The sequence below is a fragment of the Ctenopharyngodon idella genome, chromosome 13 (assembly GCF_019924925.1).
Source record: "Ctenopharyngodon idella isolate HZGC_01 chromosome 13, HZGC01, whole genome shotgun sequence".
Taxonomy (NCBI): Eukaryota; Metazoa; Chordata; class Actinopteri; order Cypriniformes; family Xenocyprididae; genus Ctenopharyngodon; species Ctenopharyngodon idella.
The window spans coordinates 4,422,554-4,438,520 of record NC_067232.1 but is presented as its reverse complement, the minus strand read 5'-3'; the positions used below and the strand labels follow the sequence as shown (position 1 = coordinate 4,438,520).

Below are 15,967 nucleotides of genomic sequence, written 5' to 3'. Positions count from 1 at the left end.
CTAAATGAAACAAAAAAGCTCCTCACAAGGGAAAGTTTGTGGACGGACATCGTGTATGTTTGCTGTGCAAATATTAGCTTTAATAATTAAGAGCAACACTTTTCCACAAGCAATTTTTTTCTCCCTCTGCCATTTTCATAGTCAGTCACCCATATTTTGACATACTCCACAATGCAAACTTTTACTATTTTTATGTGGCTGTATTCTGTTATACAGTGCTACAGTGTAAAGAATATATTCCAAGCTGTAATTTTTATGATAATAAAATGTAATTTCAGTTCTTACTTTTCTTTGAAGGAAATCAAAGTGAGCCAGCTGTACATTTCATGTGAACTCCGGTGCAGTTCAGGTATTCAAGCAAATGAACATTCAGCAGATCATCTCCGTTTGTATTCTTTGAGTTTGGAAAAGCTTGAGGGTGAGTGAATGATGACACTATTTTCATTTTTTTGTGTAAACTTTTCCTTTTTCATTTTTCCATCTCAAAGCTGTGTTTCATCCCAGTGCAAGGGTTTTCAAAGAGCATCCCTCATCTCTATCACTCTCCTGTTCCCCTTCCATCAGTGAAAGACTCTCCTGAGAGTGTGTGACCCAGGCTCCTCACACATCTGATGAGAGACCTAATAGGTGAGCAAACACACCGCGCCTGCTTTGCTGAGGTTACATGTTTGTGAGTGTTTTTCTGTACCACATACTCTTTTGCACAAACATATATCTATTCAGTGTCTTGTTACTGAATGATTTGGCCATATGCTGGTGTCATTTCATTTGCTTTTTTCTGCAACAAATATGCACATGTAAGTTCAACAAAATGAGTGTTCTTGTACCCACTCTTAAAGGGTTAGTTCACCCAAAAATAAAAATAATGTCATTTATTACTCACCCTCATGCCGTTCCACACCCGTAAGATCTTTGTTAATCTTCGGAACGCAAATTAAGATGTTTTTGTTGAAATCCAATGGCTCAGTGAGGCCTGGATAGCCAGCAATGACATTTCCTCTCTCAAGATCCATTAATGTACTAAAAACATATTTAAATCAGTTCATGTGAGTACAGTGGTTCAATATTAATATTATAAAGCGACAAAAATATTTTTGGTGCGCCAAAAAAACAAAATAACGACTTATATCCTGATGGCCGATTTCAAAACACTGCTTCATGAAGCTTCGGAGCGTTATGAATCTTTTGTGTCGAATCAGCGGTTCAGAGCGCCAAAGTTACGCGATTTCAGCAGTTTGGCGGTTTGACACACAATCCGAATTATGATTCGACACAAAAGATTCATAACACTCCGAAGCTTCCTGAAGCAGTGTTTTGAAATCAGCCATCATTATATAAGTCGTTATTTTGTTTTTTTGGCGCACCAAAAATATTCTCGTCGCTTTATAATATTAATATTGAACCGCTGTACTCACATGAACTGATTTAAATATGTTTTTTGTACATTAATGGATCTTGAAAAAAAGTTCTTTAGATATTTAAAATGTTCTGCACACTAAGAAAAAATGGTTCTTTTAATAACTGTTTACTGAAAGGTTCTTTGGTTCTGCAATGGCATCGCTGCAAAGTCCTCCTTTTGGAACATTTATTTTTAAGAGTGACCCTTTATTCTTATTTTATCCAGACTTTTAAGGGCAGATGTACCTATAAACACATTTATGATATAACAACACTTCCATATGATTTCTTTTTAGCCTCTGAGCAAATTCTTGAGGAGCCTGAAGTGTTTGTGATTGTATCTGTGACTGTGAGATGAAACAATGGTCTTTAGAAAATGAAAACCACAGCTCATCCTACACACTGCTTTTATGTAACTGAGTTGATCAAGTGGACACAGCACTGTTTTTTCTAGGTTTGATATCCCACTTTGCTGTTTCATTCACCTGCACTGATTACTGATAACAAGGGCTTTGAATGTAAAGGTCAGCCATAAACAAACAAGTCCCTGCCAAAACCAGAGCTACTCACTAGCAAACACTTTATTGTGGACCGTTAAGGATGGTTGAAACCTGCAGAGATATTTTGATCATCTGTACAGCAGGTCTGAACAAGCACAGAGCAGAAAAGAAAGCAAGAGGGTTTCGCTTCTAAAACATATCAATAAAAACTAATGTATGGCAATCTGCTCAGTGTTCCATTAAAGATATTGTTAAATTTGTAGCTGTTGCCTATGTAGGGAGCTCACTAGGTTTTGGAACAGAACCATATGGTTTAATATACTGCATTAGTCCCGCCCTCGTATTTTTTCCATTCATGTTTCCCATAGATATTAAAAAAAAAAAAAAATATATATATATATATATATATATATATATATATTAATTTTATTGCACAATATGCATACATGCACACAAATATTTAAGTATTTTGAAACCATAGGGAGCTTGTTGGGACTCTACAGCTACTTTCTACAGCATCATGGGTAATGTAGTTTTTCACCACATATTCAACTGTTAAACACAACATAAGTTGAAATGTTGCAGGCTGGCTGCTTCAGCATATACCATAGATTAACAACCTCTGAGTTCACAGTAGTCTGTCTTTAACAGTTTATAAATTATCTTTAAAAATCAGTGTAATGGCATTTTACTTTCGGAACCCGACTGTTGCACTCTATATATGCTAAATAAATAAAATAAAATAAAGAAAAGCCCAGTCGCAAACCTGTATGCAAATATTATGGTGATGTCTTCACTGCTGTTTCATTTTCAGTGGTGAACATTCAATCAGAATAAATTAATATTGAATTTTTAAACTTTAACGAGTTAGAAATATTCAAAAGCATAAAGTTTATAAAAGTTGGAATGGAGTTTGTATGTGTTTGTATAAGTGTAATAAATAATTTTAAATTCCAAATAAAGATATAAAACATCAGTTTGCTAAAGCTGAATGTTGTCACATATTTGCTGATGTAAATCCACCAAAAAAATCACTTTGGAAGCTTTTGGCCCAGACTGAGAAGTCCAGTTTACTCGAGACTGGAATCGCTTCCAGAGTCTGAGATTAAAATACCATGTTGAAGCAAACAAGAGTTTGTCATGTATATTCAAACTTCTCTTTTTTTCCAGTGTCATATCCAGCAGAGTGAGGAGGATGCCAAGAGCAAAATCTACCCGGACATTAGAATTTCCCAGAGAGATAATGAGCTTTTTGTGTGAGTAATATTTTAAGGATGAGGGGATAGATGGGATAGAGCAAGAGAGATAGAGAAATACAGAGAGAGAAACTGAAACAGTGTGAACTATAGTCTTTAGCAAGTTAACATAGATGTACTGCAAAGAGACGCTTTAACAAATCTGCCCAAATCCAGTATTATTTTGCTAATTTGAAACACAAAAGGAGATGCTAGACTAAATGTTTAAGCAGCTCTTTTCCATACAGCAATAGTCTTTAAAAAAGATAATAGAAAAGTGAATAGAAAGCCAACCAATCAGAGGACATTTGACTATTAGGACAAAGGGGCTTCAGACAGACAGGAAGTAAACAGCGTTACTGACAGACTGGGCAGAAAGATGCTGCAACAATGTAAAATATGTTGTTGTTTTTTTTTTTTTTTTACATTCAAGCATGAAAACCTATTCTAGTAGACCCTAAAAACAAAATCAAGACTTTATAAAAGGGCATAATAGGTGTTTACCAATTTTTTTTTTTTTTTTTTTTTTTTTTTTGAAGCCCAAAATCTACTTTTCGTTAGGTATGCACCGATACCAAGCTCATGTACTTGTACTCGTACTCGTAAAATTCCCCCGATACCAAAGACCGATTCCTCACGTGACGTAACTGACAGAATTTCCCGTGCACAGAGACACCGGCGGCAGCAGCAGAAACAATGTCAGCCTCAGGGGTGTGGAAATACTTCAAAATTAATGATGACAACCCATACATTGCGAACTGCATGCTTTCAATCACAATTCTTTATCGATTAGTGAAGGCGGGATAGGCGGAATCGCGCTGAATGACACAGACCAGAAGCGCACTCTCTCGCGTGCGCGCTCTCTCTTTCTTGCGCGCGATCCCAGTTCTCTCAGACAGCGCGCGATCAGTTCTCCTCGCGCCTGAATGGTCAAATGCACACATAGTTCCCAAAATGTCCATCGTGTGGAGTATCTCACGTAAATACAGTCGGTTATGGCTTAAGTCGACGTAAACATTTGCGTGAAAACAGGACATGTGTCAGTATCCATGGATTCGGTCTTAAAGGGACCGTAGCCTATATTTGTCATTTATGTTAATAAAACAACAAAAGATGTTAAATAAATGTATACATGGTAAATAAACCTACTGTATCTGAAAAACAAGTTTATTTAATTTGTATCTCTATAGTATTTGTTGTATTGTTTGTAATTTGTTTGTACATTTATTTTTATGTAACAACAATTATACATATTGGTAATTATGCCCTTTGAAGGTTATTGGACACTGTGAAAATTTTGTTCTTTAAGTTTGTGACAAGCACATAAAAATTATTACTTTTTTCATTAGAGTAACAATAAAGAAGTTGTCCTACATTCATTAGTCTTACTGTGTTGTGCTTGGAAAACTGCAACATCAAAAAAAAAAAAAAGAGAGAGAGAGAGAAATTAATAAATGTATAGGCATCGGTATTGGTATCGGCGAGTATCAGAAAAAAAGTATCGGTACTCCTACTCGGTCCTTAAAAAATGGTATCGGTGCATCCCTACTTTTTGTCTATGTAAAAGTGGAGCTTGGACATTTTCCCAAAGAAATCTCCCTTTGTGTTTCACAAAAAAGCAAGTCATACGGGTTTATAACATCATGAGAGTGAATTTTTTTGATGATAGAACTTACATTTTTGGGTGAACTATTCCTTTAATTCTTATTGTTAATTCCCTGCACTAAGTAGTCTCCCTCTTTTACTTTGCCATGGTTTCTTTTAGGTCCTCCGACGACATGGAATGAACAATATTTGCTTTCATTCGGAAATTTTTGTGAGGATTAAAACCTTTAGGACATTTTTTTTTTTTTTCAGGAGGGGTGAAAGGGGCTCCCTTAATCTGGTTCACACAGTCTCTACCTTTGGTGTAGCGCTGCTACATTTGAGCCAGGTCTGATTGAAGAGGGCAGCGGGTCAATGGATGGATGGATAGATGTAGGGCAAAAAGGAGGAGAGGACAGAGGAATGGCCAGAGGGGAGGTGTAAAGGGGAGCGTGTGGGGCATCCCAGGCTGAAGCTTTGAGGATTAACGGGGTGACTTCTCTTGTGGAATGTTCAGCCGACAGCCAAGACCCTCCTACTCTGTCAGACAGGTGCACGACAGACCCAAAAAATGATAAGAGTGAAAGAAGAAAATTCAAAAGGGGAAAATAATGTTATGCACTGATGAGTGCTTCACTAAACACTTATCTTTCAATAGCTCTCAACCATTTAAAATCAAACAGGGCTGTTTTGACTGAACTGATCAGAGCTTTCAAATACAGAACGAAACATTAATTTTGTTTATTAATGAAAACTGAGAGATTAAATCTCTCAAAGCAGCTTTATTTTTTCTTTCTTTGCCTCAAATATACAATGCTTGAATGAAAATGAGGTCAGTATGATAAACTGTCATTATAGGTGGAAACAACTTGATAATATACTGTGAGAAGGTAAGTGTAGTGTTCTGTAATTTTCTGACAAATCATCTTGTTGTCATCATTTGGATACATACAGTGCCAGAAACTGTAAAGCTATGTTTATTCAACTTTTATGACTCTTAATTGTATGCTAGAAGATTTGAAACACAGTCCTGTTGTACATACTTAATGTGCATTCTTGCATTACATTGCGGCGCTAACAAACGTTAGTACTCAAGGGGACGATGTTATGAAGCTAGCAATAAACATTGGCAGTAACTAACCCCCAGAAGACAGTTTGTTGTATTGTTAATATATGAAATAGAGACCCTTGTGGCAATGCTGAGAATATATATATATATATATATACAGTATCTCACAGAAGTGAGTACACCCCTCACATTTTTGTAAATATTTTATTATATCTTTTCATGTGACAACACTGAAGAAATGACACTTTGCTACAATGTAAAGTAGTGAGTGTACAGCTTGTATAACAGTGTAAATTTGCTGTCCCCTCAAAATAACTCCACACACAGCTATTAATGTCTAAACCGCTGGCCACAAAAGTGAGTACACCCCTAAGTGAAAATGTCCAAATTCAGGAACTTTTTATTTGAACTTTTTATTTAAATAAACATTTAAATAAAAAGTTATTTGTGTGACCGCATATTGCTGATAATTGCCTTTCATTCACTTAATGGAGTTTGTGGTTACAGTTTCATCGGATCGTGATCCTAAATGTCGGATACAACTGACCAATATTGATTAGCCTACATCTTGGATAAAATTCGCAACTACAACACACATATTCATGCACAAATGCAGGTATGTTCTACATGTCTAAAGTACAGAAAGAATAAACTGATTGATTTCACTTATCAACTTATAATCTGGATGTATAATAAACCATAGTAAAAATTTATTTACATCTCTCGACAAAAAGGTTTTTGCAGGTTTTAATAAAATGTTATTTATTAACAGGAGTCATAATAACCATATTTCCAGTACGTGCCTCAGGCTTGCATGGTATCGTCAACTCACTCATCAGACTCCTCGGTAATCCTCGGCAAACCTCGACAGCCAGTTGAACCGGCTCATTCGGTTCTTTTTGAGTCCTCGGTAATCCTCTGCAAACTTCGACAGTTGGTTGAACCGGCTCAATCGGTTGTTTTTGAGTCGGACGTGCTACTTCAGCTTGTGCGTCTTGCGTCATTAACCCGGAACTAAAGTTCGATTCAGTTCGATTAGTCAACCGGCTCGACCGGTTACTTCCTGAGAACCGGTTTCAACCGGCTCAAAAGAACAATTCGTTCAAGAACTGAACATCACTATTAGGTATTCCATACCAGCCGACAAAGACCCCAATAACAACATAATGATCAGCATCTGTCCTACCCTATAAATCATTTTGAGTGAACTCTATATGATCCGTAATGTCTTAATACAATCTAAAGAACACATAGTTATTATGGTAACAAGAACAGAGAGGAAAGGACATTTCTCTGCCCATAATTTAAGGTTGGGAATGCTGTGGCTTGCCTGTGCTTGTGCTAAATTTCAAGCATTGCATTGCAAACAAATAGGAGATAAATTAAGTCACAGTCATGACCTTGCAGGCAGACAACGTTTTCACAGATGTCTTAGTATTTATACTAATGAAAGAGATAGATATAAGTATTTCAAGTTATTTTTTAGCTCATAAAACAGCTATGGATCTAAATTCTCTTCCAGAATTGCTTTCTTTTTAATCTCAAGGTCCTCATTGGGGAAGATAACAGATTGTTTGGGGGAGCGTTTTCTTGATAAGAAACCTGTGAAATGGGACTCCTTGTTTTTGGATTCAGCTCTTCTTGCGTGAATAGTCCTGTTATCCTGCTGTTTGAGGGAAAAGGAGGGGTTAGTGTGAATTTAAACTCATTTCTATTGTGCCATCAGATAGTACTGATGGTTTAATTACTTTCTGTAAACTCCATGAGCAGATTTGATATCAGATTAAAGATGGCCGAGAAGATGGCCTCAGGCTGAAGTGGGTGCAGATCCGTCTCGAAATCCGTCAACACTTTCTTTGGTCCAAAGGTTCTTATCAGTCGCAGTGTGACATATCTTGATCGGACCAAATAGTTTTCCCTCTGACCCCCAAGGGTCAGCTTTACCTTATCAACTTTAATGTCCACATGCACTGCTGGAGGAGTCGGAGGCCTCGGGTTATGTGCAGTTTATCTTGGTTGACACTCCCTTGTTTTTATTTAAATCAGTTATAGGAATTCGCAGAAGGTTCACAGTTTTATTTGTAGAAAACCTCCTACATTTATAAGAGCTTTCTTTTTCTTACATCAATAGGAGGAGATGGTTTCAAGAAGCTCTGCTGGGTGATACAGAACAGGAATGGCTCTCAGCGTGAAGATCGGCCCAGATCTCTTCCCACACACCTCTTCACACAGCTGCAGTAAACTACAGGTAGGAGTGTTTTACCGCCATGCGCTCTGGATCAGTCAGTGTGCCTCAGGACCACCAAGAAAGACTTTGTTCTTCGTCTGGGAACATAACAGACACAAACTCTCCCTCTTTTAATTAGAGAACTGCCACACTTTATCAACAAAGATGCTGCTACTAGAGTTACTGTTGTCTATAAACAGTGCTCCTTCAGTCAGTGTGAATAAATGAGTCATCAGAGTCTTCAGGATTCATATTTCAAAGGTCTTGGTTTGGTAAGAGGTGTTTCATTATCAGAACAATACCATTTTTGTTTCAGTTTTAATGTTATTCTTTTTTTATGTATATATTGATAGTAGAGTGAGTCCTAATCTATATCTAGGGAGCAGAATGAGACAGTGGAATATTTTGACTTGGGCCAGCAAACAACCAGCATTCCTGTAGCTCAAACAGAGCAGGCCGTTAGCAATACCAAGATCATGGGTTCGATTTCCACAGTTATTTTTGTATAATTTTGGATTAGTATTTATTTTTAAAATTTGCAATTTTCTTTTTAAATTAAATTGAAATATGATTTTGTTGTGGCTTTGTCAGTTTTTTTTATTTATTTTAAATGTCTTAGTTTTTATTTTTAATTTCAGTTTTAGTTTAGGTATAATTTAGATTTAGATGTTTAGTTAGTTTAGATATTTTCAGTTTTTTTATTTGTAATTTTAGTACTTAAAAATCAGAAATGTTGCCATGGCAACATCTGGAATATTTATTTATTTATTGAATTCAGTTAACATTTATTTTAATTCAATTAATGTAAATGTTTTAAAATAGTTTTAGCGTTAATTTTTGTTAACTTTTTTTTAGTTAATTTAGTTTGTAATAACACTGTTCTATGGAAGCTTGTTTCCGCCACTGAATAAAAAATAAAAAAGGTCATTGCAAATCTCACAATTTAGATTTTTTTCTCGCAATTGTGAGTTTACATCATGCAATTATGATGGGTTTTTTTCTGAGAATTGCGTGAAATAAACTCAGAATTGTGAGAAAAAATAAGAATTGTGTGATATGAACTCGCAGTTGCAAGTTGTATCATGCTAATGCTAATTCTAAAGATCCGAATAAGGAAGACAAGCATCACTATTGTTCATATTTAGGGTTAAAGATTAGAACAAACCCCTCACACTAAGTTATCAAACTTGTTGCGCTCTTAAAAATAAAGGTTTCAAAAGGGAGTTTCCATAGTGATGCCATAGAAGAACCATTTTTGTTCCCCCAAATAATCTTTCAGTGAACAGTTCTTAAAATAACTGTTATTTCTTAGTGTGATGAACATTTTAAAAATCCAAAGAACCTTTTTCCACTATAAAGAACTCTTAGTGCAATGGAAAGATTCCATGGATGTTAAAGGTTCTTCACTGAATCATAGATGATTTTAAAGAACCTTAATTTTTAAGAGTGTGTAACTCACCACAGAAATGATACTTCAAATCATGCAATAAGAGGTGTGCTATTACTTTTCTACATCATCAAGCTAAAGATCTACATTATAGGAAGGGCCAAAGTAGGGACCACAATCCTCCCCCCACCACCACCTTTCTTCTCCAATCCTTCATTCTCATGCTCCTCTGATCTTGCTCTCCTTCTGGTGTTAAATAAGGTGAGCTGAAGAATTATTAGATCTGCAAAAATGCAGCAAAGCCACAAATCATATGGCATTAGCGTGAGAACAGACAGCAGCTGCCCCAGTAATCTGCCCCCTCTCACTCTCAAAGGGCTACTGTGGCCCTGTCTTCACAAACCCCTGAGTGTGTATGATGCTGTGTGACTTTTGGACTTGTAGAAGTGTTATGTTTATACTATTATAATTCATTCCATAAAGACTAAGTCACAAAGATCTCATTCAGAAAAATGTTTAATGCAGCAGATTTTGTGACATCCTTTGAAAGCGGCCATGCGCTCACACAACAAAACACTCATCCTTCATCTCCACATCAGCCACTCTTATCAAAGTCTTAGCGTGGCTTGAAGTTGGTGAGAATGAAAAAAGATTTAAATGAGAATGAAGAATGTGGAAAGTGTGGGAATGAGAAACAGCGGGGCAGACACAAAGGCCCGCCGTGTGTCGGGAGAACTGACCCGATCCAAGACACACAAAAGAGCCACTGCAGAGAGAGCTGGACAAGAGCTGGGCATCAGTCCTGAGCTACTGACACACAGAGAGAGAGAGTAGGGTGGGTAAAAAGATGGGTGAGGCTACATGCTTAGGAAAAAAAAAGGTTCAACAGGGCTCTATATAGAACCCTAGAGTTCTTGACTCAGTTTAAAAAAAAACACTTTATGCCAAAAAGTTTCTATATAAGGAGAAATGTCTTAAATGATTGCATAATACATTTTGAATTGAATTATTTCAATTTTTCTAGTGATGAAGTTTGATTATGAGCTGATTAATTCATAAAATTGAATCAAAAGTAAATTAATACAAATTTAATGAACTAAAACTAAATCCATAAAGTGGGAACCCCTAAAAGGTTCCATATATGAAGCTCTTGAAAAACCCTTTATGGTTTTTGAACTTTTTCTTCTAAGAGTAGGGGTGATTGTGCAACTGTTACACACCATATGAGAGAATTGGAGATTTTAGTTCATAAATTAACATTAAAATGATTTTTTTTTGTTTGTTTTAGAAGTCTCTTATTCTTGCCAAGGCTGCATTTATTTGATCAAAAACACAGTAAAACAATACTGTTGAGAAAGTATGTGACTTCAGTGTCACATGATCCTTCAGAAATATGCTGATCATTCTAATATGCTGATTTGATGCTTAAGAAACTTTTACTAATTATTATCATTTATCATTGTTGAAAACAGTTAATATTTTTGTGGAAATTGTGATATATTTTCCTTCAGAATTCTTTGGTAAACAGAACATCCAAAAGAACAGCATTTATTTGAAATTTACTGACCCCAAGCTTTAGAATGGTAGTCTACGTTTGGCAGCATTTTACCATTATTATCTCCATGCCACAAACATAAACATATGCTATAAGCATGTTCATATTTTTGTCTTATATTCGAAGACTTATGAAACACTAAACAGCCTGTCTGAAGTCACTAATAAACATCCCCTTTGCCAGAGCTCAAAATCTTATTTGTTATTTTGATCATTTCTGAAACAAGTGCCTTTTTAGACATGTGACATTGAGTGATCCAATGACCAAATACAGTGGCAAATTTAAATGTTCACAAATGATTATTGAGATCCAGGGAAACATTATCAGTAAATAATGACTTAAATATTGGTCTGTTCCTCACGCAAAGCTATCGTAGGAGTTCAGAAGACTTGGAATATAATAGACTACTTTTATAGTCCTTTTTTTTTTTTTTTTTTTTTCTTGTCTTTTTTCTTTAGACCTTTCCAGTATACTGTAAATCCCCTTTCACTTTCCATGAATAGAAACAAACAGGTTGGATATTCTGCCTAACACCTCATTTTCACAGAAAAAAATAAAATCAAATGAGGTTGCCAAAAAAAATAGTGGTGTGTAAATGATGCCAAATTTTTCATTTTCTCTTTATTTGTATGTGATTACATATTATTTGATGGTATTATATTTAAAGTATATGTTCTTATATGTTTTATTTTCGACTAATTAAAAAGCATCAATATTAATAATAATCTATATTTTATTAATCCTTCACAATTTTTTAATTTTTCCTTATAGAACGTGGAATTGTTCAGACATGGTTTGCAACTTACCATAGAATGACCCAGGAACTAAGACAGAGAGAGGAGCCTGTGACGCACCTGACAGTAACCTGATCTGTGTTGGAGAGAATCATGCCATTGACTCTGAGGGATGCTGGTTATGTTGACAGAGACACTACGGCATTTGTCCGGTATGTCACAACAAATGGCCGGACTTAAAAACAGCCACAGGTGTGCTTGGAGGGGTCACCTGACCTCAAACCTGTTCACACACACACACAGACTACCTTGATCTCACAATCCGACACACTGAACTGCTGCATCAGACAGACATAAGTTTATAGGCCTGATAGATAGATAGATAGATAGATAGATAGATAGATAGATAGATAGATAGATAGATAGCGTTCTTGTCCTTATAAAGTCTTAGTTCTAAAAGGAAAGGAAATTTGCTCTGCCAGCTGTAGATTTGTTTGTTTTTGGAAGATTAACTGAGTATTGACTGCAGGATGGGAATGTAGAGTCTAGCACAGGTGCTGGATTAATGAGAAACACATTGTCGAAAAAATCACACACACACATTTACTAGGCTCAGATCTTACTACTGGCTAAATAAAATACATGACAGCAGATACGCAAAAAATACACCATGTTCAGTTAGTGTTGGGGTATTGTCATACTTGACATACTTGATGCTGATCATTGCTTTGGAGCAATATGCAGTATATAGGAAGTGACTGTGGATTCAGCTTATATTGCACACACACACATATATATTTATATATATATTAATATTATGTGTGTGTGCATTTATATGTGTGTGTGTGTGTGTGTGTGTGTGTGTGAATGTATGTAACATTTATTTATTTATTACAATCTCCATATGGTTTTTTTCCAAGTACCATATAAAAGTAATTTATTATCCAATCTATTTATTTATTTTATTGTTTTATTGGTAACACTTTACAGTAAGGTTCATTAGATAATATTAGTTAACTACATTAGTTAACATGAACTAATAATGAACTGCACTTCTACAGCATTTATTAATCTTTGTTAATGTTAATTTCAGCATTTACTAATATATATATGTGTGTGTGTGTGTGTGTGTGTGTGTGTGTGTGTGTATGTGTGTGTGTGAATGTATGTAACGTGTGTGTGTGTGTGTGTGTGTGTGAATGTATGTAACATTTATTTATTTATTTATTTATTACAATCTCCATATGATTTTTTTCCAAGTACCATATAAAAGTAATTTATTATCCAATCTATTTATTTATTTTTTTGTTTTATTGGTAACACTTTACAGTAAGGTTCATTAGATAATATTAGTTAACTACATTAGTTAACATGAACTAATAATGAACTGCACTTCTACAGCATTTATTAATCTTTGTTAATGTTAATTTCAGCATTTACTAATATATATATATATATGTGTGTGTGTGTGTGTGTGTGTGTGTGTGTGTATGTGTGTGTGTGTGTGTGTGTGTGTGTGTGTGTGTGTGTGTGTGTGTGTGTGAATGTATGTAACGTGTGTGTGTGTGTGTGTGTGTGTGTCTGTGTGAATGTATGTAACATTTATTTATTTATTTATTACAATCTCCATATGATTTTTTTCCAAGTACCATATAAAAGTAATTTATTATCCAATCTATTTATTTATTTTATTGTTTTATTGGTAACACTTTACAGTAAGGTTCATTAGATAATATTAGTTAACTACATTAGTTAACATGAACTAATAATGAACTGCACTTCTACAGCATTTATTAATCTTTGTTAATGTTAATTTCAGGTTTTACTAATACATTATTAAAATCAAGCGTTGTATTAGTTAACATTAGTTTATGCACTGTGAACTAACATGAACAAGCAATGATCTGCTGTATTTTTATTAACTAATGTTACCAAAGATTAACAAATGTATTGCTCATGGTTAGTTCATGTTAGTTAATACATTAACTAATGTTAACAAATGAACCTTATTGTAAAGTGTTCCCATTTTATTATATATATTAATGTAGGAGAGAATATCAAAATCCAGTTCAGTCTCTTATCTGTTTTATCTGTTTTGCAGCAGTGGGAAGCACTGGATATAATGGAGGAGGGTTGGGGTAGTAGCTGGGCTTTTAAAATCCTGAATTTGGAATCTTTGAAGTGTCAATAACTGATCCCCTTCTTTATGTTCCCTGCAGTGTTAAAATCAGAGAGTGTGCCTCCTAATCTCACAGATCCAGCACCAGATCTGCTTATCATCATGAATTACACCCAGAGGTAAAGGAATGAGGTCAGTTTGAGGTCAGTGATGGAAGTACGGAGCTCTAGCCGAATACAATGTTGTCTACAGAATAAGGGTGCATTTACATGTGCATCTCAATTTAGTTGTCAGACGTCATTTAAGATATCAACTTATAATGAAAGTGTTTTTTCCCCACTCTTACACACTCTTAAATTAACAAGAATACAAAATATTATAAAAGACTTCTTTATTTCTAATCATCATGAAGCACTTTCAACAAAATTAATCTGTCTTCCATTCCATGTGTGGTACAGGACTATGATCTGTAATAATTCCAAGCTCAGGCAGTAGTTGGGATTTGGTATAAAAACTTGTGTGAGTTGAGGCTTCTAAAAAAAATCAGTTTAAATGCATTATAAACTACCCAGAAATTAGTCAAAGAAAAGACAAACAAAATATGTAACAAAAAAAGATGGCCTTGACAAATGCAACATGTAATACTTGTACAACTCAGAAAAGTATACTTATTTTAGACTCACAAAGGACACATACATTGTATGTGTTAAATTATTATTATTCTTTTTGTTGTTTTTGTAAGGACATAAAAATGCTAACTACATCATTCACATATTCAGCAGTCTGTTTAAATACCTTATTTTTTCTACAAAGTGAATTTACATTGTTTTAAAGTACAAAGTGCAAAGACTATGGTTTCCGTTGTCGTTTTGGTGGGGGGCGGGAGCGGGAACAATCATGGCGGCCACTTTAGCCTTGTTTCTTTGAGAGGTTCTGCAATATAGTCAAATGTGAATATTAGAGTCAAAGAATGAGGAAAATGCCATTTTAAAGCAATGGCTTGCTGTTGTCATCAGTTATAAATGCAATTGTCCATTTATATATTGGTAATTGGCTTCAATATACTGCTTGGTAATAAAGGGTGAGAGAGAAAGCTGGAATGCATGTTGTGAATGTTAACAGCCACCTACATTAACTCACCAGTTTACTAGATGTTGTGCCTTCACCTGTTTTTGCCCCTGGGGAAAAAGCAATGAGAACGTTTTACAAGCCTGTTCCCCATTACATGACAGAAATACGGGTTGTTTCTGAGAAAGTTATTAAACAAATGCAAACACTCATAGTCAATTAAAACGACCACACAGTCTTCAAACAATCTCTTAGAGCTCATACGCACTGTCAATATCTCCCTCATCCAATCAGAAAATAGTTTGCAAATGCTTGCATACTAGAGTTTATTCTGTGAATCCACTGATTTGTAAAACAGTAGATTCACAGAATAAACTCTAGTATGCAAGCATATGCAGAACCATTGCGTTTTCCACTACCATTTCAAATCAAAGTATCCACAGTGTTCTCTGATGCAGTGTAAAGTCTAGTGTGTAAATGGCCATATATCTGGGTCATCCATAAGGAAACAGTGAGACTCACCCTCTTCCTTAGTGACACCCAGACAGCCCATCAGTTCCTGTAGAGACAGGGCCTTATCGTTGCTGATGTCGCAGTACTCCACAAACTTCTTCACACACTTCTTGGGTTTGGATTTCTTGCGCAGCAAACGCTTGAATGGTTTGATTTCTTTCTTTTCGATATCGCCACTGGAATTCTTGTCAAGCTGACTGAAATACCAGTGAACAACTCGCTCTTCCAGAGTATGACTGGGGTCTGGCTCTAACATCCTGAATGAAGGACAAATCACAATTAGGCAAACACCGAACATGTTTTCATGCACATGGTTTTCTAGTTAAATGTCTGTGAAACTCGCAATGTATTAAAATATCAGATAAAGTTTTTCTTTTGCTGCCTTTCTATAGTAAAGGACCTAAATTGTAGCATCAACCCAGCTAATAAAAATATGTTCTAAGAATGTTTTGCTAACGTTCCCATTAGGTAAACTTTTTTTTTTTCTGAATGTTTTTCTAAACGTTCAAAGCGTCCAGTTTTTTAAATATTTTCAAAAAGTTTTTCTTGGTTATGCAAACGTTGAGGGAACATTTCAT

The 15,967-nt window shown here is 35.3% G+C and overlaps 1 protein-coding gene and 1 long non-coding RNA gene across 8 annotated transcripts in view; one reads left to right on the top strand and one right to left on the bottom strand.

The window, feature by feature from the left end:
- The window catches only part of LOC127525443 (uncharacterized), a 30,585-nt gene that overhangs the window by 5,423 nt on the left and 9,195 nt on the right, over positions 1–15,967 (top strand). For 2 of the 6 annotated variants that reach the window (XR_007933339.1, XR_007933336.1), the window contains 6 exons: positions 298–418; positions 565–627; positions 3,069–3,154; positions 4,991–8,034; positions 11,727–11,901; positions 13,909–14,000. This is a non-coding gene — a long non-coding RNA (uncharacterized LOC127525443). The remainder of the gene's footprint in view (positions 1–297; positions 419–564; positions 628–3,068; positions 3,155–4,990; positions 8,035–11,726; positions 11,902–13,908; positions 14,001–15,967) is intronic. The other 4 variants (XR_007933338.1, XR_007933340.1, XR_007933341.1 and 1 more) reach the window with 4 other exon arrangements.
- Positions 14,183–15,967, bottom strand: part of smoc2 (SPARC related modular calcium binding 2) — a 34,603-nt gene continuing 32,818 nt past the window's right edge. For both annotated transcript variants that reach the window (XM_051917995.1, XM_051917996.1), the window contains exons 11-13: positions 15,399–15,646; positions 14,949–14,986; positions 14,183–14,741 (exon numbers count right to left, since the gene is read on the bottom strand). In XM_051917995.1, the coding sequence (XP_051773955.1) occupies positions 14,718–14,741; positions 14,949–14,986; positions 15,399–15,646 (310 nt within the window). In that variant the 3' untranslated portion in view covers positions 14,183–14,717. The remainder of the gene's footprint in view (positions 14,742–14,948; positions 14,987–15,398; positions 15,647–15,967) is intronic.